Raw genomic sequence first — 25834 nt, forward strand, 5'->3', positions numbered from 1 at the left:
ATAAATGTTTACTGACCTTTTACGAAGTATCCCTGTTGTATTTTCTGTCAATGTCAAAGCTATGATAATTGTTGACCTGCCAACGAGGGTTTGTATAGAGCAAGGACGCCCCCTTGCTGGCTAATGCTCGGATTGCTCGAAACGGCTTTATTTGCAATTCCTGGTAAAATTTCCCTTGAAAAAGAAAACATTTTAAATAACGTTTACCTTACAATTTTGGTCATTTTATTGTGTAGATTTTCTCTACAACTTGCATTTTTTTAAAGATACGTTTCCCTTGATATGAGGTATGACAAAAAGCTTGGGAAAAAATTACAATTCATAAATTGAGCTTCATTTGCACACAAACATTTATCTACAGGGTTTTTACTGTATTACTGAGTTTGACTTGTGCCCAAAAATCAAGAGAACTTGTGGTTTTGTGTTGGGCAGATATATCCTAACATATTTATCGTATCGCCGCTGCGACCTATTATCATATCACATGATATATCATTATTATATCATAGTATCAACATGTTATCGTTAAAAATACCATTATACTTACATTATTTGTACATCACTGTTTTGGAAAATTTAAATATTGTGATAAAGTTCTTTATTTTCTGTAATGTAATTACGAAAATAGAGATGGAATGTGTTCTAAATTCATTACAAATCATTTGACAGCAAGGCTTTCATTGTTTATTGATTTATTGTTTAAATATTGCTCAAAATGCAAAAATATCATGAAAACATATACTAGTTGGTTTTCAGCCGTAATCAGAAAAAGTAAAGAAGTAAAAGGCAGATTTGTAATAAGTTCAAAATATTTCAATGTTATTTTTTAATGTATAAAAGAAAATAAATTACCAGATCACAATATGCCAATTTTCTCAGACAGTCCTGCATACCTGTCAACCTGTACGTTTTTGCCTTACAAAGTACGTTTATTATGCATTTTAAGACGTGTACGCCGTACAAGAAAATCTGTACGAAAAAACGCCAATTTGTCAATTATGGGTACCATCCGGTATACACCGACTATCACTAAACGGCAAATCAATCAAGTCTAATGAGTTTGCCGCGGTAGCCTCTATCTCGGTATCATTTTTTTCGTTGCAAACCAAGCGAGCGGTTTGATGCTACTGTGCGCATGCGTCTGCTGCCTGGGGATTTCCCTTCATGCATCTTTGCAGAAAAAAAATATGGTGTAAAATTATTTTGTAAGGGAAAATACGACCGTTTGTACGGCATGGAGCTGCGGAGGTTGACAGCTATGGTCCTGTAAAAAAAATGGAATATGTGTGAATCCCTTCTTTCAGTTTTAGGACCATGGAGAGCGCCCTCAATTTAGAGACGTCATCAACCACGCCCCGGAAGTTTATTCATAAGGGTCACTTCCTTGTTCGAAACAAACTCAAAAAATATATATTCATAAAACAATAATAATAACACCAATATTTTTGTGATGCCACGTGGTTAGTATTCTATTTGGGGTTGTTAAATTTGCTTTTGAATATATATTTTTCTAATTGGCTACTATCTGAATCAGAACTTGTGCCGGCCGGTTGAAGCATGCTAGTAAGTTTGTAAAACACATCTTATCAAAACTCATAAAGTTGCTTTAATACTAGAAATATCAACATAACTTGCGTTTTTTTAATGAAAAAAAAAATATAACAACAACGATGTCTCTGTCCCTTTAAGAGTTATATAGCCGTGCTAGTCAATGTAGGACGCGCGCCCGTGCGCGTTACCATGCTCGTGCCCGATCCCCGGCTGCCATCCCCATCATGGCGAGGATGAAGCGATCTACCGACGGCCTTTCCCTTTCCACCTCCAAGACGGACACCAAACCGAAACACAGGCACCGGTAAACGGGAGGCGAGGCGCGCCGGGGGGGGAGGCGCCCGACGAGCCGATGCCACCCCGGTGCCCCCCGTGCCTTTCACGGCTACTCGACAAAGGGAGGCTCGGAAGCCAGGCGCTCGTAGAAACATGTCACCGAACAGGGATTATTCCGTCAATCTTTCGGTGCAGCAAGTGCTGAGTCTTTGGGTGCAAGGGACGACGTTGCAGCACTTCACAGGTACGTGAAGTGAGACTCAAATTGGAATAAAAGCGGTTTCAACTGTAAATTGATATTTGAGGACCCACTTCGGTGCATTACTCACATTGGGGATGTATGACGTTGGGTGAGCTCTGCGAGAAATGTCTTTGACGTGGGTGCACCTTTGAATGATGTGTGTGTTTGTTACTTGACATGGCTGTATAAATGTATTACTATCATGTCAAGATACTGTCACATAAAGTTTTATAAAGAGACTTTCAGTATATTGAGGCACATAATCTTACAAAAGTACAGTAATCCCTCGGTTATCGCGGTTGATGGGGACCTGAACCCCCTGCGAAAAGTGAAGATCCACAAAGTAGCGTTTCACCTTCATAAAGCCCCCAAGGATCAAAGTTACCTCGAGGTGACGTCTTTACTGACTGACTATATATAACTAGCAAAATAACTATAGATCTACAAATAAAAGCAGAGAAAACAGAATTGCAGTCAAATGAATGGTCTTTACCTTATTATACAAAAGTACAATTAAATTAGAAAGGCATCTCCTTTTAGTGCAAGAAAGCATTTTAGGAAGACTGGCTAGCTGCACGCTAGCATCCGGTATCCTTGGCTTGACCCAGGTCTCTGATGATTGAAATATTGCAGGCCACATGCAACGTGTCAGGCTTTGTCATGTAGCTTTTTCAACCAGCTCACCAAACAAAAATGGTCAAAATATTGACTTGTGCTCCCGCCCCGCTGTTTGACTGACAGTGTACACCAGCCTATCACAGCAGGGCACACAGGCGGCCACGCCCACCCAATACACAAAGCCTTCCCTAACCCACGTGATAGCATTTGCTGTGTGCTGTCTGCTCAGAACATAATGCTTAATACGTTGATATCGATGACTATAAAGTCAATTCAATTTAACAAACCGAAGGGCTAAGTAGTGAGGGTCTCTGTGTAGTGGTATTCGACCATAACCCTTCGGAATCGGTCTTGACCAAAATCATAATTATCTTATAATATGATAAAAAACATTTTGGATGCAGTGTTATAATGTACTGTAGTGTCTAAAATGGCTGGCACTGATTAATAATGCTTAAGCTGATATAATGGAAGTAAATGATGTAAATCGTCTTTTTTTAGCTTTCCACAAGTGCGAATAAAAAAATGTCCTCAAGAAATATATACTCTATTGCTGTCGATCTTTAATTGTGCCCAAAAACACCTAAATAGACCTCAGACTGGTTCTGAAAATAGCTCACCAGTGATGGGTCATTGTGATTTATAGAGGAAATTAGATTTTTTTTAACCCTAGTTATAATGATTACAACCTGGTGACAACGTTGTAATAATGTTAATAAAATGATGACATTTTATTTTAAAAATCGATATCAAACTGGTAGCCCTTCCTGCACATCAGTATCAAAAAGTAGTTTTCAGTTTCAAAATGGTTGATGACCCTTGCACTATATGATACTTAACAGATTCCACTCACTGTTCATAAACTTCTCTGAATAGAAAACTAAAACACCGGACATTCATTTGTTTCCGATTGCGACACCGCCTCCTTTCGAGCTTCGCATCCTGTGCGTTGAGCAACGTTTTTGGCCGCAAACAATAAAAAGAGGTAGCGAATGGAGCTGAGTCAGCAGGAAGCTGCAGAGCTATGGAAACGAGGATGAGAAGGGTGTGGAATACCGCTACCTGAATCCAACAAATCCCCCCGCCTCTATTCCCAACCCGTTGGGTGAAAAATGACCTGCTGAGGCATGAAATGGGGTCAGAGTGAGAATAAGTGCAGTAAATCGGAAGCAATATACTGGTACACCTGCACGATGTAATGAGATCCAGGACAAGGCCTTTTCTGAGATAACACATCTGAGTTTATGGTTCCTGACAACTCTTCTAGCTGTTGCCATTGGATGGACATTTATGAACTTAGTGATAAGTAGAAACTACATTCGATAACTTGAGATATGTTCTGTTTTTCAGTTTTAATTCCTTCGATTGGTCAGCTGTTTGTTAGATCTTAAAGAGGTACAACAACAGTGAACAGTGGAAAACATCTGGGTAGATCAGAGGTACCCAACCTTATTCAGGCTAGGAGCTACTTTTTGTTACTAATTAACGCAAAGGGCACATCATTTGATACACATTTCTAAAATAATAACATATCGTCTTGATATTATGTTGTTATTTCAGTTGACGAATCCCCTAACCAACTGGGTCATTGTTACACTACTTCCTGTGGTGTATCTTGGGCAAGTACAGCCTGGCGACAACTATCCCTCTCCAGGCCGATTTATTTAGCTAGGGTTTTGCTCCTCCACATGAAACGGATAATTACCATAGTTACTCGTCCCAGGATCTGACTCAGATACAGCATCTTCATCATATGGTCGTTGTTTTTTCAGTGTGAAGCCCCATCCCGTTCTTTAGCGATAAGCCGGACCTCGGCATTGCCACCATGCTGGTTTAAAATCAGGGGATGGTGTCATTATAACCTGTAAAGAGAGTACTTTGAGACATTTTGTGATTAAGTGTATCACAAATAAATGTGACTCGACTAGACTTGTCTTGTAGGCGTGAAAATAAATTGGTTAAAATTAGCCACACATTTTTCTTTCAGCTTTTCATAATCAAGTTGATCCTTTTTTGTTAAAAATAAATCATTATTATCAGTTGGTTCTCAAAGGGTGTTGTGCCGTATGCCCCGCCCACCCTTCTTCGGCCTTTGAGATAGGCCACGACAGCTAGAATGATTCTAGTTCCTCTCACTTTCTAAAAGAGCTCGGTGTAAATCCTGGCAACCTTAATTGGGCGGCAGATGCTCCTCCCGTGCAACTAGACTTTGTATTAGGATCCCGATGGAGCATGACAGAATATCTGATATATGTTACATTTTGGACGTAGAAACAGCCTTCCCCCCTCCTTGGCCGAGTACACGACAGCTTTAAAAGGGTTTTCTGCTGTCACATGAGACAGAGAGCCATTGTGCAGCTGTGCAAGCTCATCTCCCGCTGCTTCCACCCGACTGCTAATTGCCAGATCAATAAAATGACAGAAACGATCAAGAAATCAGAACCGTTCAGATATAAAGGGATATGTTAAAATTGGCCTTCAAGCTTGAGTTGTGAAACCTGAATTAGCACCATTACTCGTACTTTTAATTAAAAACGAATCATAAAAAACAAGATGGATGCAGTGGCTAATAGCTCTCCGGCAAGTTTTATATTACTTAAAACTTTTTTATATAGTTCTTAATTCGAAAAAAATAAAGGATCATGTGTGTACCTTTGCCCGTTCTCTTTTTAAAGGGGCTGAAAAGTCAACTCACTCATAATTGTGATATTATTGAACTACTATGCTTATCCTGAATGTAATCTTACCCGATTGGCTGAAATCATTCTGCAGCTTTTAAGTTTAAATATATTTTTGATTCTGTTAGATTTGGTTATTTTTATGAGATGTGTATGAAAAAAATAACATTTTTGTATATGTATGTTTTTTCTATTTAAATATGAAAAGTCATACCTAAAATCAGCAAAATTGTCTAATATGGCAAATGGTATTATTTCTATTACCTTGGTAGAAAATACTCAATCTTTTCTACTATGTAAGTAATAAGGATAACTTATATTATTTGACTAGAGAATCAATAAAACCTATTTTCAAAAATTCAAATAATATGACTTAAAATAAGTAAAACCTCACACTATCAAGATATTTATTTTTTTCTAGTCTATGTTCTAGTTTCTTATTATAAAGTTTGATGGGACTTTGTTTATCGTGTGTCATCTAATGGTGAAAAATGATATTACATCTTAAAGCTATGGTAGGGATACATTAAAAATTACTGTTCTTTTTGTGTATAGTAACTTTTTCTACTCAATTTTAACTGTATTTCATTAAAAATATATAGATGTTCAGTAATTGAGCGGTAGTCATTGTTTTCTGCAAAATTTTCAGTTCCCCTTTTTATGTTTTTCCTCTCAAAAAGTCTTTGGCGTATGTAAAAAATTAATGTAGTATGCCTGTGGTTTATTGTATTGGGGCTTTATGGGACTGTAAAGTCACTTGCCATCAAGTGGTGAAAAGTGATATCACATTGTAAAACAGTGGAAGCGATGCATTACAATTTCTTTTTGTTTTATGTTTTACTTAACTTAAAGCATTGTTTTTGTTTTTTTTTCTTATTTCAAATCTAGTTTTTGCTTTTTTATTCCATTTTTAATTGTGTTTCTTAAATGTTTTACCTTTATCGTGCATTGAGCGTTGAATAGTTTTTTTTTTGCAAACGTTTAAGTCCCCTTTTCGTGATTTTCACCCAAGATTGTGGAGCAGATGAAATAAAATGAGTTTATTAGTTTATTACAATAAGGCTTGATGGGACTGGATTTAAAGTTGTGTGCCATCTGGTGGTGAAAACGATATTACCACTTAAAACTAAAACTAAATATGTAGTTTTGTTGGGTATTATATATTATAGGAGTGGATTGAAATGTCATTTCTTTTTTTCTGCTTTACCGTTTGTGGGTTAAGGTTCTGTTTCTTGTTTTTTTTTTTTTGAAAAATATATGTTTTCCCGCACAGGAAAAACAATGAAATGGGTTAGGCACTTAAAAGCTTCGGTTTCAGCCTACTCCCTTTTTGCGCTTGTTTATGTATGATATTATTGTATTGAATAGGTTTTTTTTTTCTGCAAGTACTTTATTGTTTCCTTTGTTAATTAGTGTTTGATGTTTGTTTGTTTTGTGATATGCCTAAATACAATGTTTTTATTTGTATTTCATAAAAATGTTACCTATTTCTGCATTAAGTGATCATTCGGGTTTTCTGCAAAATTTCCAGCCCCTTTTTTATTTTTACCCCTGCCAACCGAAATTAGATAGAAGTGCTACAAATAATTCTTTTTTCATCTACCTATCCTTTAGAAATGTGGTACTGGGTGTTCCTATGGTGTCTCTTCTCCTCGCTGTTGGTGCACGGTGTGGTGGGGCTTCTTATGTTTATAATGCTGCAGCGCCACAAGAGAGGCCGCCTCATCACCATTGTGCTGGTCAGCGTGGGATTCCTGGCCACCCTCTCTGGAGGCGTCATTACCAGTAAGTTGGCTATTTGTGCATTATTTTCCGTACTTGTTCATGTTTTTTTTTATATGAGCTCGGTCAGCAGTGCTCAGCATTTTTTCAGCCTGGGGACGACAGCTGAGAGTTTGCCCGCTGACGTCAGCGGCAGATGGAGCTGAAAAGAACAGATAGTTATTCTGTTATTTTGCTGATTATTTTCTTTACACTGAAGAGTTTTGGACTAATGTAATCCCTCGGTACTTTGTGCTTTGCAATTTGCGGCCTCAATGCATTACTGGTTGAAACATATTCGGCTATCCTTTATCCCTGATCCCCAAATTGCTGTGAGCTGAACCTGGCAGTAAGCATGGTGGCTCTTTTTTGATGGTCAGTCCACCATAATAGGACTGCACGCATGCGGCCTAGATCAATCCCCTATAGCATATTTCTGCAAGCGGAGGCCTCGCGGTTCTTTTGGGCTGTCCCATTTACAAAAAAGTAAACTGCACTCGTGTAGCCGCAATCCATGATCCCCGATAGCACATTGTTGTGAGCACATTTTTGTCGGGCCTGGCAGCTCTTTTGATGTCTTTCAGTCCACCAAATTTGAACTGCAATTTTGCGGCCGTGATCCATTATCCCTAATGACAAATTCCTGAGAGCAGGGGCCAGCATAGGGAATTTTTGTTGGGCCTGTCTGTTTTTTCTTTTGACGTTCAGTCCACCAAAATTTAACTGCACTTGTTCGGCTGCAACATATTATACCTAATAGCATTTTGCTCCAAGTGGGGGCCAGAAGAATGTATTTTTGTCTAGCCTGGCACCACACCATTGGCTAGGGGTGGGCTATAGTTTATCTTTATCCACCAATATCCCCACCCATCCCCAAATTAAGGACTTTTGCCCTCCACTTGAAGCCTGATCTGTTTTTTTGTAGGTAATGAATATCATGCCCCCATTTCTGGCTATAAGTCTGGCGGCTGTAATCCATTATCCCTGATAGCATATAGCTGCGAGCGGGAGCAAGCATAGCACATTTTTGTCAGGCCTGAAGGCTCCTTTTTTGCCTTTCTGTTCTCCAAAATTGAACTGCACTCATGCGGCTGCAATACATTACCACAAATTGCATATTGCTGTGAGTGCGGAACAGCATAGTGCACTATGTTTAGGCCTGGTGGCTCTTTTTTGGTGTTCTCTCCACCAAAAGGTGATCTGCACTTGTGCGGCTGCCATCCATTATTTCCAATCCTATATTGCTGCAAGCGGGGACCAGCAGGGGGTGCTTTTGTCAGGAGGTGTGCCGTTCTAGCCCGGTTTTAAAAAAATGCACAGTTGTGGCTGTGATAAATTATTCTCAGTCAACTATTGCTGTGTGTGGAAAAAATGTATCTCTAATATTTGATCACACCTCTTTATCACCTGCATCTAATCGCTTTCCTTTAGGCGCGGCCATCGCTGGCGTGTACCGCGTGGCAGGGAAGGACATGGCGCCGCTGGAGGCTTTAATTCTTGGCGTGGGCCAGACAACCCTCTCTGTTGTCATATCCTTCTCACGCGTCCTCGCCACCCTATGAAAGGCGAGGATCATCCTCCCATAACGTTATGAACGGAGACTGGAACGTGTCCGGACCTTCAGTTCTGGCTATAAAAAGTCTCAGTTCTGTTACTTGCCACAATTTTTAGGCCCGCCACCCTCAGCTTCTGGACTGAAAGCGATGTTGGGGGTGATTCCAGAGGTAACTTTGTGCCAAGCGTCTTCTCTGGGATGTCCTTTATGCCTTTAGTGGACACTGACCCTTGAAGGGTACTCCTATTTGGGTTAGATATGACTTTTTTTAAAGCAACAACATTGCTGTGGGTTCCTCTTCAGACTTTATAGCGAATATCGGCTCTACAGTATTAATAACCACGGCATGGTTTTTATGCTACAGTTTATAGATTTCTCATGCTCATTCCTTTTCCATACACAAAAGTCAATGCTGCAGGAAAAAAAGTCAGAACTTGAATAGTGTACGTGCCAAAAATGGCTTGGTAGTGGAACTTCCGGAACATTACAATTACAATCGCATACCTGTCCACTTATTAACGTTTTCCCCGTATTTTATACGTGTTTTGATCATGATGAGACCGATGTTGTCTTCAGCTTGAACCTGAATCGTCTCAGTACAGTAGACAACATCATCTTAGCTTGCTAATATGTTCCGGGCACCAAAGCAAATTTAATCATTGATCAAGTATTTATTTGGTAAATAGATAAAGTTGATAGACAGATTATATTTGTTTTAACTCTGAATGGTCTTGCTGTGGGTAAATTCGTGTCACGCTGTGTTTGTAAGGTTTATTATTGCTTAATAAAAGGAATGACAATCATTAATAGGGGGAGCAATCTGCTGTGGTTGACAGGTATGCAATTGACAGACATGACTAATTAATTATTTTTGCTCTGTTTATTGATTTTTTTTTTATCTTTTAATGTCAATTAATTGCATGGTTGAGGCTTATGTAACTGGAACAGTCTGGAATATTGGTGGACAGGATTTATTATTCACGTTTTTGAACCAGTATAACATACCTTTCAACCTTAGCCAATTTATTCCCTTGTTAATAATTGCAATTCTCCTTATTAAGCTATAATAAACCTTACAAACACAGCATCTATTTTTGACTGCAAAACAGACAGTGTAGAATAAAAGAAAAGATATTGTGTGTAAACAACTTTTTTTAATAAGAATTACGTCAGGATCTTTCTTGATTCTTTACCCACTTGCAATAAATTCAATGTCGCCTGTCATATGGAGCGGTGTATTAAGAAAAAATAATTCCTGTCCAAAAATCGTTGTTGAAATGATCGAAAACATATACAATTCGGGGAAAACATAAATTGACAAGTATGTTGTGTGAGAAAAAACTGCTGGAATCACATTTTACTCAGACGTCCTTGATAAATCAATTTCTGAGTCTGATAGTCAACTCTGATCCACCTGGAATCATAAAATATAATTTTTAATGATTTAACGTCCTCTCTTATAGAACCAGCGACTGTTTTACACCGGACCTTTGAGGGGCAGTGTGTCCCCACAACTTTGTAAAGAAACAAGCTAACTACCTTAGCATTAGCTGGAGGGGAGCAAATATATTCTTAAATTACCCGGAGGTTAAATCAACAAGAAGTCGCTAAATGTAAGATAATTTGACGCCAGTTTGTTCGAAACTTGATCAAATTAAGTTTTTAAATTAAGTTTTTAACTTTGGTTTTGCACTGAATTTACTCTTGCCTTGGTATAAGTGTAAACTCTTTCTTTTCGAAGACGCTCCTTAATATATGCTTGAACGATAACTTGTTTATCTGATGTAGTTTAGAATCAAAAGAATGTTTATTTGGCCAAATTTGAAACGGCACCAAACTCAAATCTAGGACATAGAAGGGTATTTAAGCCAAAGCATCAAATCAAATACTACCAGCTTTTTATTTTCATTTCATTCAAGTTGTTATTTTTGAATGAAACGCTGCTTCAATATTGGTAGTAAAGTAGAATGACCGCTATGAATCGGTATTTTGAGGGTCTATGTGTGCCTTTTTCCAAGGTAAGCTCCATCAGTTTCAGAAAAAGTACGCCATTGACATGGCTCGACTTAACTACCACTTTTGGACACACGAGAGCGCCATCGCATTGTATATAACAGTTTGGGAATGTCAAACGAGACATTTTCCTTGAAATTCTCGGACATGATTCATAATTGTTATGGGAGAACAACCCACACTTGCTATACAAATCAATAACCATGTTCTTGATCTGAATCGTTTTTCTTTTTTAGGGACCATCGTTGAGTTGCTGTGTTGACACTGTTATTATTTTATTCATTTACTAAGGTGTGCATATTTTCTCATGTATGATTTTAAAGGTGCTGTTGCAGTGTGTGCGATTGCTACTAACAGCCTACTAGTGATTCGATATTTGAAATGGTGAAAACAGTGTTTCTAATTGTGTCAGTGAGCATACTATATTTGAAACGTCAGCATCTAAAGATTATTACAAGAAATATGCCACAAAATCTAACGAAATGTTGATGATTCTGTCTCAGCTGCTATGTAATGGAAGAACATTTAAGTGTTCTTCCTGTTGCGATAGATAACGATACAGACGCTGCCCTACTTACGAACGAGATAGGTTCCGGACGATCGTTTTTAAGTTGAATTAGTTAGTAAATTGCTTCAGTACTATATTTCGTATGGAATGTATGTTTAAGGTTTATATATAATTATGTTTAAGGCTTGTATATGCAACCTGTATTGTTTTGTACTAAAAAATAAACATTTCAAAAATATGCTCTATAAAGATAAATAACGTTAAGTTTAACTTACTTTTGGAAGATGAGCTTCAAGAGTAAGGCGTCTTCCTCCTCCGTGGTAAAAAGTGGCCGAAAAAAAGCGATTCAACCATTTTCTCAAAGGCATCAAGTTTTCTTATTCCACTTTCATTTAAAAAGAAACGTCTCCCCCCTTCTTTACACTTTACACCAACCATATTGGCTGGATGCATGAGATATTAAACAATATAAATATTCTTAGCGCGCTGGATATTCAGTGCAGTATGTTTACACACGAACTAGGAAGTAGAAGTCGTATTTCTTCTTCGGGGTGGATGCTTGATGACCTCTCAAAGCGCCACGCGGTGGAAAAAAAGGACTTAAAGTATTGTTCTTTACTCTGCAAAAGGTGCACACAATACAAAATCTAACAGCAATGTCCGGATATTTTTCGACATCCTGAAAAATATGTTCGTTTCTACCGTTTTTCGTAAGTGGAATGGTCGTAAGTAGGGGAGTGTCTGTCCAGTAGACCCCGGGATATGACATAAATCTGTTATAAGGTGGGGATCACAAAGTGAAATTCCTGTAAAGCGGGGAATATAAACATATGATAATTAGATAATGTCTGGTACCCCAGATAAAAACATTAAAAGAACAAAATAAGATATAGTAAGTACTACTTATGTGTACTTTACATGCAGATGATTAAAATAGATTATATAATATAGATAATTTGTAAAGGAATAATGAAATTTGATTCACCTTTGGGTTGACATTACTTAAGCTTGCGGGGAGTTAGAGGGGGACTGTAGAGGCATAATAAAACTGGTCATGCCCTTAAAAGATTCCCTTGCTTTAATCGGGGCCTTTATTTTTTTAATGGTCCTGATTGTTGGTTAGTTACGGCCATGCAAATTAACTTAAGGTAGCAATTTGTGTGTCCTCTTTGTATCTCTTGATCATAGCAAGTTTCCTTATCATGTGTTTGCTCCTCACTTTAGAATCACTGCAAGCCTTGGACCCCATAGCACAGTACACAAATGTAGTATTGTATTGCGTATTTGCAAAAGTATTAATGAAGCATGACAATTCTGGACTGAAGAACGAGACAGGCATTATGGAAAGTTGTTCGGCTAATAACATCTGTATTTTCATTATGCCATGGTGCAAACCAATAGCAGACCAGCATTTTATATGATGTCGACCAATAGCAGACTTACATCTAAAAGATGTGTTTTATGCACAAACTTCACAAATTTTGAATTGTAGGTTCTGGCCATGCAAAATGATGTGTTGTTGATATCAAGAGGTTGCCATAAAGAGGAAAACAAAAAAAAGTTTTATTCCAAACTGTAAAATTGAAATTGTCATAAGGCGGGGACCTTGTAGCCTGGGGGTCGTCTATACTCTAATTGCAGTCAAATAAATGTGATTCTAAGACCAATTAATGTGACCAAATCAAAGGGGGGAGGGCTTCTCTTATAGCACTGTAGGGAAATAATCACTGTCCGAAAGCGTATCTGAGACGCGTGGAATTACATAATGTTTGTTTTTAAGTCTGAAGTGCAACAATGTCGGCGAGTTTGATGTCTTTACTAAGTGTTATGATTATAGCATATTTTTTTCTCCACATTGTGCCATAAGGAGAGGGGAAGATACTTGTTTTAAGTACTTAAAAACACGCAGATCTACTGTCACTTTTTTTTTATATATCAGGGTACAAAAAGTCATCTGAATGCCACATTAGGCCACTCCCCCTAGAGCCTGTAGTCAATAACCCAATGTGGCATTTGTACATAATGTATCATATGTTAATTTGTTTTTAATTTTTTTTTACCTACCAAACATCTGATATTTATAACAACGGCTTATTTATTTACAAATTCCTTGTAAATATCGACTGTCGGTTGGAATTAAATCTTTCTAGAGTACTAAACTGTGTGGAGTTGTGTTTCATTTCAGTTGAATCAGCCCCGGCATTGGCAACCTGCGGCTCAGGAGCCACATGGGGGTCTTTAGCGTTGCTGAGTGTCTTTCTGGCGCTTTTCCAAAAAGGTTTACAAATTGAAAAAGATGGAGGCAGGACCATATTTTTCTTTTTAAATGGTTTCTGTATCATACAAAAACTTTTTCAATATTACATTTCCACTACTTCGCTGCATTGTGTTGCCTGTGTTGGAGCCAAACGTAGCGCAAGCTCCGCCCCTTTTAAAGCATCACAATATAGCACAACCTCTGGCTACAGCCCCAATTTTAACTCAGAAGACACATTAAACGGGTAGTAATACAATCCTGACATAGGCAAGACAACTCTGAAAAGTTGCCTCCCAGCCATAAAGTTGCCTGCCCCATTTTTCACAACTTGAAACGCAATAAGACGACTAATCGCAAAAAAAAAAACGTTGTTGTAAAGTATTAAGCTTTGATAATCAGAAGATATAACAGAACAACACTTTAAATTTCAGTTTATTATAAATCTACTTATAACATTCATTGCATGTATATGACATGGCTGTTTTCCATCTGCCATCTGTATGTACCTGTAATTACTCATCCTCATTCATGCAATGTTTGTGTCGGGTCGTCTGCTACAAGCCACGTGAACACCTCTTTCCACGATGTTTTTGATGTACGTTTACGTTTTGTAGCGTCATGAATTTTGTTTTCTGGGGCTGAGGTTTTGGCCTGATTCCTAACCACCTATCCACTTTTCTTGTGTTCTCTGGGAGTCTACTTTGGAAAATGATCTTATAACGCTCAGGGAAAGTCCAGAAGCACAAAGTTACTAGATGCAGGCTTCTGATTTGTTGTAGAGTATGCAAATTACGAACCGAAATTTCCAAACCAAACGAAGATTTCGAAATCAGAATAAACCAAACGTTTAATTTGAAAAAAAAACTTTAAAAATTAAAACGAAAGTTTTTTTTTTTTCTTGAAAAAGTTGTCGGCCACCCGAACAGAGACGTTGTGTAAGTTGTACGCCCGACGTAAAAGATGCACGCCCTAGGCGTCCGGGCAGACGTTTTTTCGGACACTGTTTATTTCTACAGCCCTTAATCACAAATAGTCTCAAAGGGCTGCACAGACCACAGATTATTGCAAAGCACAGACATGACTATACCATCCCCTGATCTAAAACCTACATGAGGGCAAGGAAAAACTCAAAAACCTCAACATGAGGAAAATGAAGTAACCTTGAGAAGGGACTGCACATGAGGTAATCCCCCTTCCAGGATGACCAGGCTGCAATGGATGTTGCAATAACAAGTAATAAACAGATATTGTCAACGTAAAATATAGGTTATTCATATGCTATAGAATAGAAGTGTGTTTTAAGCTTAGATTTAAACATTTTCACTGAGGTTGCAGATCGGATCAAAAGGGGAAGAGCATTCCACAGCACCTGTGCCGAATGGACAACGCCCTCGTACCTGCGGAACTCTTCTTGGCTCTTGGAATCACCAGTAGACCAGCGCTTTCAGAACAAAGGCTCCGGACCGGAACATAGGGGGAAATTAAATCTGAAAGATATGAGGGAGCAAGTCCATGCATGATTTTGTATACTACCTAAAATATCAGTTTACAGTTGAGGTTTCTCACCAACAGCCCCCGTTTTAGCTGTACATAGGTAAGAATCCTTTGAATTGAAGCTTATTGAATAATTTATGTTCAGTGTTGAGACACTACGATAAAACCCAACACAACAAACTGTAATTAATCACAAACGCTAGCTAAGCACACAGAACAATTTGATTAGGTGAGAAGTATGGGTATGCAGGGATATAGAACACAGCACGCTCCCCTCTCTTACACTCAGCAAATGTGTCAAAACTAGAAAGTTTTTTTGTGACATATTTACCAAAGTACTCTGCTTGCACCTTGTTTTGAAAGCATTACTTACGAAAAAAACAAAGGTCAAAATTTATGGTAAGGCTCTCTCTCTTTCTCTCCAAAAACCCCACCAAACTTTGCTATTACAGCTTTTTGTTTTCAAACAGGTTCCTGAGCCCTGCTGTATAGTTTTTTTTTTAAATATATTAAGGGGAGATTAAAAAAAATAGAATGTTTTATTATTTTAATCCTTCTGGCTCTGCTTGTTTTTTTCTCCATCCAAAGTATCAACTCGTATTTTTTAAAATGTCTTCAGCAATTGTTTGTTTTTGCAGCCATAAAGTTACCAATCTTTACCAGTCAGGCATTCCCCAATGACTGACTGGCACCTAATTTAGAGCTACGTGCCCACCCGCCACATTGCAGAGCATTTTTAGGAAAAAAGAAAAAAAGAAAAGTTGTGCTTTGTCCCGTTCAGGCCAAAAGAAATTGACTGTTTCCATTTGGTGGCATGAGACTCAAGAAGGAAAAAAAATTCAATATGTGATCAGCATTGTAATGACAGGCGGACGGAGCCTCCCTAAACATTTTGATTGCACCCAAGGCTCCATGGTTGAAGTAAACACAATACCAGAGCTCACACAATTGTTTGGTCTTGTCACTTTTTGACATTTTGTTGCTATTTCAGTAGTTAAGTCAACTTTCTCAGTAAAACAGGATGTGATTCTCATTTAAGTCATTTGGACTGTGATCCCCACCTTATAACAGACTGTAAAACTAAAACATTTTTAACCTCAGTGGAAATGTTTAAATCTAAGCTTAAAACACACTTCTATTCTATAGCATATGATTAACCTATGTTTTATGTTCATAATATGTGTATTATTTGCCCTCATGTAGGTTTTAGATGAGGGGACGGTGTCATAATAGTCTGTAGTTTGCAATAGGCTTTGATCCGTGCAGCCCTTTGAGTCTCTGTGATTAAGGGCTATACAAATAAACATGACTTGACTTGGTTGTCCCTGTAAGTAGGATTGGGCAAAAAAATCAATTACCGGTAATTTAAAAAATATTGAGAGTTTGCTCAATCGTGAAATCAAGAAATGAAATGTATGACTCTAATTAGAATTACTTCTCATAGCTGGTGTTGAATGGTAGAATACTTGTTCGGAGGTTGTGCAGTATCCAAGTGTTAGATCAATGTTTAAAACATTTTTAATAGCTAATATCTACTAAAATTGGTCGTTTAATCAAGTTAGACTCAGCCTACAAATATTGATTGTCTTGCACAAAATATTAATTTTAAATCGGCGTTAAAACTGATTTAAAATAGGTAACTTTCGTATGAGCAGTTTGTTCAGAATTAGTTCTTTTCTTTAATCAATGAAATATTTTATTAAAATTGTTCATCTGGCAAGTTTATATTTTATTTTTGGTTTATGATTATAATCATCCTGAATTTTCAAAAATATAATAAAATTATGTTTTATTTTTATTTTATACACACACACACACACATATACAGTGGAACCTCGGTTTTCGAACGCCTCTCAGTTCGAACAAATCGGTTCTCGACCCAAAATTTCGAGAAATTCTTGCTTCGCTTTTCGTTCAAAAAATCGGAGTTCGAACGCCGGTACGTTAGGGGCGATGCTGAGCGGCGTACGGGTGTAGATTGCCCCCACCCCTCGTGAGGAACTGTTGTCACGTGAGCGCGCACTTCTTTTTGCTTTCATTTTTAATATCGGTGAACGGAGCGTTTTAACCCCTAATTATGCCTCGTAAGAAGGTCGGTGCAAGCAGCAAAGTTGCTACAGGTGAAAAAAGAAGAGTAGTGCGTACAACTATTGCATTTAAGAAAAAGATAATAGCAAAATATGAAGAAGATGTGGGTGTTTCCCTTCTTTCGAGGGAATAGACTAGCATGGCTTCTGCAGACCACCACAAAGGCAAGAAATCCTATTCATAAATCTTTTCTTTATCCTTTAACCGCTCACCACTTGTTGTGGAGACCCGGGTGCTAAATGACGTGTAAACGACCTGATTTTTTCATCTTTACACGTTCGCGTTAGCGTAATCTTTCGTACGGAAGATTACGCTAACGCGAACGTACGATTAGCCTGGGTTAGCTTCATGTTTACGTTCGTGGTAAACATTCAGGGTGTTGGACGGAATAAAACAATTTTACATTACTTTTAATGGGAAAAAACGATTTCGGTGATGGAACAAATCGTTTTCGAACAGGGTTCTGGAACGGATTATGGTCAAGAACCGAGGTTCCACTGTATACTGTATATATATATATATATATATATATATATATATATATAATCAGCACTGCTTATCCTGAGTAGGGTAGCTGGGGTGGTGGAGCCCATCCCTGACCCCCGAACTGGTTGCCACTCACTCATTCTCTAGGGACAATTTATACACACATATATATTTCACAGACACACTTTCATGTCACACTACAAAATTAATTAATCTAGGTGGAAATCGATCTGACATATTTTTTCACATAAAACTTAGCATAAATTTCAGTTCAAAGTGCTAACCTTTTGTATTTTAAGCTAAATAATATTGTTACCTTCTCTTTTTTTTCAATTTTGAAAAGTAAAATCTTCCTTCCTACTCAAATGTAAATAGTATATTCCTTTCTGTGGGAGCTACTCTCTTATTTTGCGATGAATTGTTTCTTTTTTTTTTTACCCAAATATACTTTTCAGGCTATCTACAATTCAACTAAAGTCCGATTTATAGTCAATAAAATATTTTACTTTAATTCGTATTCAAATCAGTCAAATCAGTCATTATTTTTTTCATCCACTTTATGCCTGGATATAATTTGCAAAAAATGCACAAAAACAAAAGCCCAAAAATATAAATAAGCTTTCTTGAAATGGCAGCAACAATATGAGAAAATTGGACAGGGCAGCGTTATCATTTCCCCTCATGTATTCCTGAAAATTCGGTAAACACAAACAAATGAAATCATTAATCTATAAAAATGTTGCCCATGACTTGAAAAGCTCCTGGTATAAAGACTTCTTTTTTTTAATCAATGATGCATCAAGGTCATGTTGCAAAGGTGATAGAAACGGATTATGCATTCCCAGCAAGTCTAAAAAAGATCCCTTAGAGATAGGGAAACACATCAGGTGAGACCTGCAGCCTCTGCATATTTAAATGAGTAAAGCAACAAAACTAAACTTGATACTGAGCACTTGGCCACTCGCTGCATTGTCTTATTGTTTCCTCCACAGGAAATACTCAAAAGTTGAGCGCGAGTGCAGACAAGACGACTGCGCGCCAGCTCGCCTTCCACAATGACTGGAAGGCGGCCAAATATTTTGACCCAGCGGATCACTTCACATTATTGACCTTGCCTTTTGTGACTCCACTCGCTCAACATGTACAGTAAATAAAGAACAGACAAACAAGCCCACGAGGCCGGGCTCCGTCCCGGGCCTTCTGTCAGAGCAGCGCCGGCTGTCTGGACCTGGCTCTGATCTCCGCGTCTGGGTTTACTTTTGCAGAGAATTGACGTCTCCGACCTCCCGGGACAGAATATAAGACATGTTTCTCTAAATGACAACAACACAATGAAATTAGAGTAACACCGGAAAGGGTGTGATCAAATGGAGGCCAAACATGGGCTTTTTTTATATACACCCAATTTAGATCAGATGATTTGACCTGTTGAGGTGATCTAAAAGTTAACAACATACTATAAACTTGATACTTTGTACCAAATGTGTCAAACAAATGGCACGTGGGCCAAAATGTGGTCATCTGTGTTCTGGCCACGCAGCTCATTAGGCTGGAGGAAAGGAGGCCGGGGAGGATAGAGGGGAGGAGCGTGATTTTACATGCATGCCCGTGGTTTTCTTTTAATTTAGGACGAAAATGATGAAAGTAAGAGAATGACTTAAATACAGTCCAAATGCCAACCCAAGCCCCCCAAAAGAAAAGTTTATTTGAGCGCATCGAAAAGAGTCAGGTAATTGCACGTGCAGAAATAAGCATTTCGACAGGGGCCGCAATGATGATTTCAGCCAAAAAAAGGTGTCAGAAAGTAGAATATTTTGACCTTACGGACAGCAAAAGTGTTTTGACCAAAAGACAGGTGACCTTGCGGGTAGGGAGCCCGCTCCGAGACTGGAAGGTTGATGGTTCGAGCCTCGTCATCTAAAAGTCAGAACCAGAACAGATATAGGACCCAATTGCGTGAAGTTCTCACACAAGTTTTTTTTTATGAGAAATGGGGAGTCATGCACGTTAGAAAGCCGGTCTGGCGTGGAAGGACAGGATGCCAGAGACTGACGAGATCGATAACGAATCAGGGTAACGAGAATAAACAGGAGAAACTAGACGGGAACCAAAACTGGATAAACTAACCAACAGGACAAGAATAGACGGAAAACAAAACTGGAACCCGAAATTAAACAGTACATAAATAAATGGGAACAATAACGGACTGCATATATCACAGAAAACAGGACCAAGTCAGAATCCACGTCTTGTGGGGCAGAAGTTTGTTGATGGGCTGACACTGAAGCAAGAGAGCACTATATATACCGAAAGTCAATCTCTCAATGAGCCGCAGCTGGCACAACACGGGCAGGGCCAATTGGGCACCACGGCAACCGTGACAGACACGGGCGCGGCCAAGTGGGCACCATGGCAACCATGACAAATACCTAAGACTTATAACATTGGTACTCATTTCCTCCCTGTTTGGCGCTCAGCATTAGGGGTTGAAATTGGGGGGTTTGGTCACCTAATGACTCCCTCAGTTGGGTTCAAATGGACCCATCAAAATCTCATAGTAAGAATGTGGATACCATTAAACTGAACTGAAACTGAAAGACTACATTTCCCACAACACCTGCCAACTATGATTTCTGTGAAGTGACTTCTCAGTGCCACAACACGACAGGGCGATCCGACACATGCACAGCAGGTTGGGGACAGTCCTGGCTCCGTTCTTGGGTCACTTGATCATACACCAACATTTTCACATAAGCCTGGCGCTCTTCACCCTGGCTGGAGCACTTGACTTGTTGGATGGATACATCGCCAGGACATGGCCCACACAAAAGTCTGCATTAGGAAGTGCCCTGGACCCGCTGGCGGATAAAATCCACATCAGTATTTAGTATATTAGCCTCACATATGCAGATATGATACCAGCGCCACTGACGGCCCTGGTCATTTTCAGGGACATTGGACTGATTGCCGCTGTCTTCTGGGTTAGATACAAGACAGTGCCAGCACCGGTTACCCTTATTGAGTTTTTCAACCCATGCTACACCACTGCACAGCTCAAGCCGACACTCTTCAGCAAGGTGAACATGGTTGTTCTAGTTGAAGCGTCTTTGGCAGCTCCAGTCTTCCAGTACACAGACAGCATGCTGTTGCAAGGCTTGTGGTTTGTCACCACTGTAACCACCACGATATCAGGCTACAGCTACTGGCACTACGGCCGAAGGACCGTCCGGGTGCTAAACACCAAAACGCCGTAACATCAAAAATCGCTGATTGTAAGCCACAGCAAGCAAGAGAAGAAGAGCGAGAGTCGGAGAAGGCACAATCCGGGTCACGGCACCAATGTAACCGCGGTGTACCTGTCCCACCAAAGATCCACATTCACGCTGGACTGGATGATGAGGTTTTTTTTACAGTTTCTGCAAATGAAATGAGTCACAACACGTGATTAGCTTCTCTGCTGGCTTTGATCTCTTTGATCTCGTTGGCAGCTCGCTCTGTAGACTGCCCAAAGCATATCAAAGAGCTTTCTTTTCATTTTACATAAAATACATTTTAGAATATCACAATACATTTTTTCATCCATTTTAACAAGATACTTTTAACAAGAGATTGTATTGTGTTTTTTTTTAAACGTTTACATTGAAGTCAACATATTTTTCTTAAGTCTTAATTTTAACCAACATCATCCTTCTTATATATATGAGAAAATAGAAATAAGAACAATAATGAGTATAAAAACGGGTACAATTTACCTGCAAATAAATGACTTACAACATTAGCTTCTCTGCTGGCTTTGATCTCTACAACGGAAATTAACATTTTAGCACAACAGAAACAAAACGAAAATAAATCCAAACAGCTTGACAACATCAATCACATTAGTGTGCATGTTGAGAGATTTGTCAGCTGTGGTTATAATGTTTAAAATTAACTTTTTTTGTGGAGCACCAAAAGATGTGACTTACCGTTGGCAGCTCGCTCTGTAGACTGCCAACAAAACCTCGCCTTCCGCTCACATGTCAAAAGCCAAAACAAACCCTACCCCATACCAGCAGGTGGCACTGTTGGACTCGTCATTGCAGGACACTTATCAAAAACTGTACACATATTTCAACAGGAATTTCAATAAAACAAAAGTTATTATTACACTTGTTACATACACCCCCCTGAAATTCTGCTAAATATGGGAGTGCTACACTAAACAAAAAAAATCAGATGCAAAAGTGCAAATACTGATGAAGAGAAAGGACACAAAAACTGGTACAGTATTACAAGGAACAAACTGAAGTGCATGTCAGTTCTAAAACTTTTCACACTCCCAAAAAGAAGTGTGAAAAGAAATTAAGCGAACAAACTCCTAACTAAGCACAGACTCAAAGATGCCTGTTACATCTCTAAAATATAAAACATTGTTCCTGTAGTTTCAAGTACTCACATAGGCACAATTCTTGTTTCTTACTCGAGCTTTGTTACTCAAACTGAAAGTGCATCTCTAAAGAACTTAAACAAGGAACTAGCAGATATTGCGGACACAGAATTGTCACCTACCAACTGGTCATTCATCTGACAAATAAGACGACTAGGAGGCCTGATGGACTGGCGGACCCTAAGATCATAACGGCTAGGTTGAGCACAAATAACCTGAGCTTGAGGGTCTGGGACAGTCAAGTCTAAACAGTCAGTATTAGGAGCGGCTGTCTCATATGCATCAGTACTAGGGGAGACAATGTCTGGGGGGTCAGTGTTCACTGGGGTCTCGTCTCGGAGGACAGTGTCTGGAGAGCCCATACCCAAAAGGATCATGTTTGCAGAGCACCGTGGTGGGCTTTCCGCATTGTCACTTGCAGTATGATCATCATCTTGTTCGGGGATGTGCTGACTTCCTTGACTGGATGTATCGACTGTGAGAGAGTCAGACTGGACATCATATTTGCTGTCTAGTGAGTTATCCTCCATCTCTGAATGAACTTGCTCTTCGCCTGACTGTATCACCCAGTTTACTGTACGGACATCACTGTCTTCGACCGCGTCAGGTACATCAGGGCATACATCACTTCCGTGCATAGCAGCGTCACACCCTGAGTGTTCGGATTCGCTGGCCAGATCTCCCTCACAGGGCAAGAAGCTAACAGAGAGCAGCAAATTCCTGTGAACTACCTTCTCTTTGCCCGTCAGGCAATCCTTGACTCTATAGACATTGAGATCAGGCTTGACTGATATGACTTCATACGGGGTCGACTCCCACTTATCTGCAACCTTGCGTTTCCCTGGGACACCTCTGTTGGCGATCAACACCCGGTCTCCCACGACGAGGGGTGATCCTTTGGCCCTACGATTGTAGAGCACACCATTCTGTATGGTGAGTCTGCTCCAATGCTTCAGTAGTTCCATCACACTAGGCGACTCGACAGCTCTCTCACACTTGGTAGGTCTCTTGTGTCTATGCACAAAGTACATGGTTCTGCTTATTGTGTTGTCATGTTCTTGTAGACCAACAAGCTGACTCTGTGGGAGTGCCATTGACTGATCTTCCTTCTGCAGAAGATTGAAGTTAGCATCCGTTCCCATCACTTGACTCACGCCGCCAGTGGACTGAGCACTGAGAACAGCATCAGATGTCACATAACCATTCGTGCCTGGTGGAACTGCCCTTTTCACTGACTCATCTGATGTCTCAGCACTCTCGTCTACAACAGCGTGAGAATTGTTGGATACTCTAAACACCTCTTGCACAGTACTGTTGTTCATTTATTGGGGATGGCTCAGACTCAATAAAAGTACATGAGTGGGAAGCTCTATTGAGGACATTTATTATGAAGAGTAATGTGAGGCTTATTATGAAGAGTAATGTGAGGCTTGAAGAGCAGGCCGAGGAAATCATTATGCATTTGAGAGGAAAAGCTAAAGATGTAGTTAGGTTTCGCATTAGAAACAGTAATATAGACGTCTATACCCGCCCTGACATGATTTATAGTCTTCTCGGGAAACACTTTAGCTGTACCAAGTACTCTGCTGTCCCTTTAGCTGACTTTTATTCAACCTTGCCCAAAGACCAGGAATACCCCCATGACAACTGGCTGAGACTAAACAGAGCAGCTGATGACCTAGATGGTAGGGCGCCCGCTCCGAGACTGGGGGGTTGCTGGTTCAAGCCTCGGCCGAGTCATACCTAAGACTTACAACATTGGTACTCATTGCCTCCCTGCTTGGTGCTCGGCGTTAAGGGTTGGAATTGGGGGGTTTGGTCACCTAATGACTCCCAACACAGCAGTTTTTATATATATATATATATATATATATATATATATATATATAAAGAGCACCTTATAGTCTAAAGAATACAGTTTATAAAATGAATCGTAATGTTCCAACATAGAATACATTTTTTTTTAGTGACTAATCATACGGCCAAAAGAGGGGTTGCCAATACCATTATTGATAGCTGCCGCAACTACTGAGGGCCTCATACAAGCTGATACTGATGGTAAATGGTCTGCATTTATATAACGCTTTTCAAGTCAATGAAGACCTCTCAAAGCGCTATACAATGTGCTTCACACTTACCCATTCGCACACACACTCACACACCAATAGCGGCCATGTAGCCATGATAATTTGTGTTACTACTTACCCACCTTTACTGTCAACTATTTCAAACCTTTGAAGGCAGAAATATTTATATAATATATTTTAAAACAACAATAGAAAATCGCCCCAAGTCTGTTATTTTCTTTGTGTTGAATAACTGTTAGAAGTAAAATTAATATATGAAAACCACTAAATAGTTTGACTGGGTAATGATACTAATCTTTTGAGTCTTTTTGCCCACAACTAATTTTTTTCCTGATATAACTCAATTCAATTCACTTCAAACAATATAAATAGATTTAGGGAAATTCTTTAATTTTCATTATTACTTACATAATAAAACAGACCATATTACATTCCGAGTAAAACTTTGTGGGTGAAGTACTGAATACTACTGTTAAAGTTTTATTTCAATATATAAAAATATATTGAAAATACTCTTTATTTTTTAAGTGTAATATGTACTTCTTGTGAACAGTAAAATTCAATATGTAAAAATAAACCTTCAAGATAAAATTTGATAAATATATTTTCCATATTTTTCAAAAAGACAGTGTGTAATATTTAGTGCTGCGTAGTGGCAGAAAAAAACTTTCCTTCAGTAAGAACTGTCATGTCCTGCACGGTTGTCATAGCACCCAGCTGGCCCCGCCCCTCGACACCGGCTAAGACGCATTGGACTGATTGCTCTTGGAGTACTTTAGCGTGCTCCTTTGTACTGTGCGGGGCTGGAACGTTTGTTAAACCTGGTTAAACTCCATGAGACTTCTGTTAAAACTTGTTAAATGCCTAGTTTTGGTCTGATCCGTTTGTTTGTTTTTGACACCTTGTCTTTTGTTTGGATTTCTAATCCACTCCGTGACCATCGATCCCCGGATCGAGTGTGCGCATCCTCCTCATCCTTCCCCCAATAAATTGTGAGTACATCTACGCGAATGGGTCCTTTTTTTCCTGTTTCCCGCTCCATTTCATGACAAGAACAAATGTTGTTTTGGAACTACGAAACTACAAGAACTATTATACCAATGTTGGTTTTTATAAAAAATCATAGGTCGAGAAATTTTGTATTTCATTCACACAGAAGTCGTCGCCATGTTTGTTTGGCACCTTGTTGCTCGGCAGTGCTCTTAGCAGTGGTTTTTCTCCACATTAGACAATACAGTGCCATCTAGTGGTGAAATATTACACACTGGTGCTTTAAAAAGTCATATTAAATGTTAAATGATCTGCATTTCTATTGCGCTTTTCAAGTCAATGACTTCCCAAAGCGCTTTACAATGTGCTTCACATTTCCCAATAGCGGCCGTGCAGCCATGTAAGGCGCTAACCTGCTTATTGGGGGTCTTAGGGGTTCAGTGTCTTACCCAAGGACACTTCGGCATGTAACACGGACAAGCCGGGATTCGAACTGGGATCCCTTGATTCCAAGACGAGCGCTCTACCTCCTGAGCTACTGCCGCCCCCAATGTTAAATAATACCTCCAATAAACTTTTACTGCAGCTAACTAGCTATTTGTGTCGGTTTATTTACAATTCGAGTGCAATATAATAACCTTCCCGTGCTTCTGCCTGTGTTTCTGTATACGAAAATGTGGATCCTGCTTGGAAAAATAACCCCCATTGTGTTTTTTGACAACACTCCTCTGCCTGTCCTCCCTTTCGCAAACAATGAATGATACTGGCATCCAACCAGGTTCCCCCTCCATCATTGCCTCGTGGG

At 39.3% G+C, this 25834-nt stretch overlaps 2 protein-coding genes across 2 annotated transcripts; both read left to right on the forward strand.

The window, feature by feature from the left end:
- Positions 1-1709: 1709 nt before the first annotated feature.
- tmem170b (transmembrane protein 170B) lies at positions 1710-13360 on the forward strand. The gene is made up of 3 exons (XM_088328925.1): positions 1710-2071; positions 6979-7149; positions 8557-13360. Exons 1-3 carry the CDS (start codon positions 1981-1983, stop codon positions 8685-8687), a joined length of 393 nt encoding a protein of 130 aa, XP_088185051.1. The 5' UTR covers positions 1710-1980; the 3' UTR covers positions 8688-13360.
- Positions 13361-20207: 6847 nt separating this feature from the next.
- LOC148371048 (cardiolipin synthase (CMP-forming)-like) lies at positions 20208-20780 on the forward strand. The gene is given in 1 exon segment (XM_088326949.1): positions 20208-20780. A coding segment is annotated over 1 exon segment (573 nt).
- Positions 20781-25834: the final 5054 nt, after the last annotated feature.

Source organism: Urocampus carinirostris, chromosome 2 (assembly GCF_059441175.1).
Source record: "Urocampus carinirostris isolate Australia breed hairy pipefish chromosome 2, RoL_Ucar_1.0, whole genome shotgun sequence".
Lineage (NCBI taxonomy): Eukaryota > Metazoa > Chordata > Actinopteri > Syngnathiformes > Syngnathidae > Urocampus > Urocampus carinirostris.

Coding starts and splice junctions, on each gene's coding strand:
- tmem170b (XM_088328925.1), top strand. CDS start 1,981: ATGTCACCGAACAGGGATTATTCCGTCAATCTTTCGGTGCAGCAAGTG. Junction 2,072..6,978: donor GACGTTGCAGCACTTCACAG/GTACGTGAAGTG, acceptor CCTATCCTTTAG/AAATGTGGTACTGGGTGTTC. Junction 7,150..8,556: donor CTCTGGAGGCGTCATTACCA/GTAAGTTGGCTA, acceptor GCTTTCCTTTAG/GCGCGGCCATCGCTGGCGTG.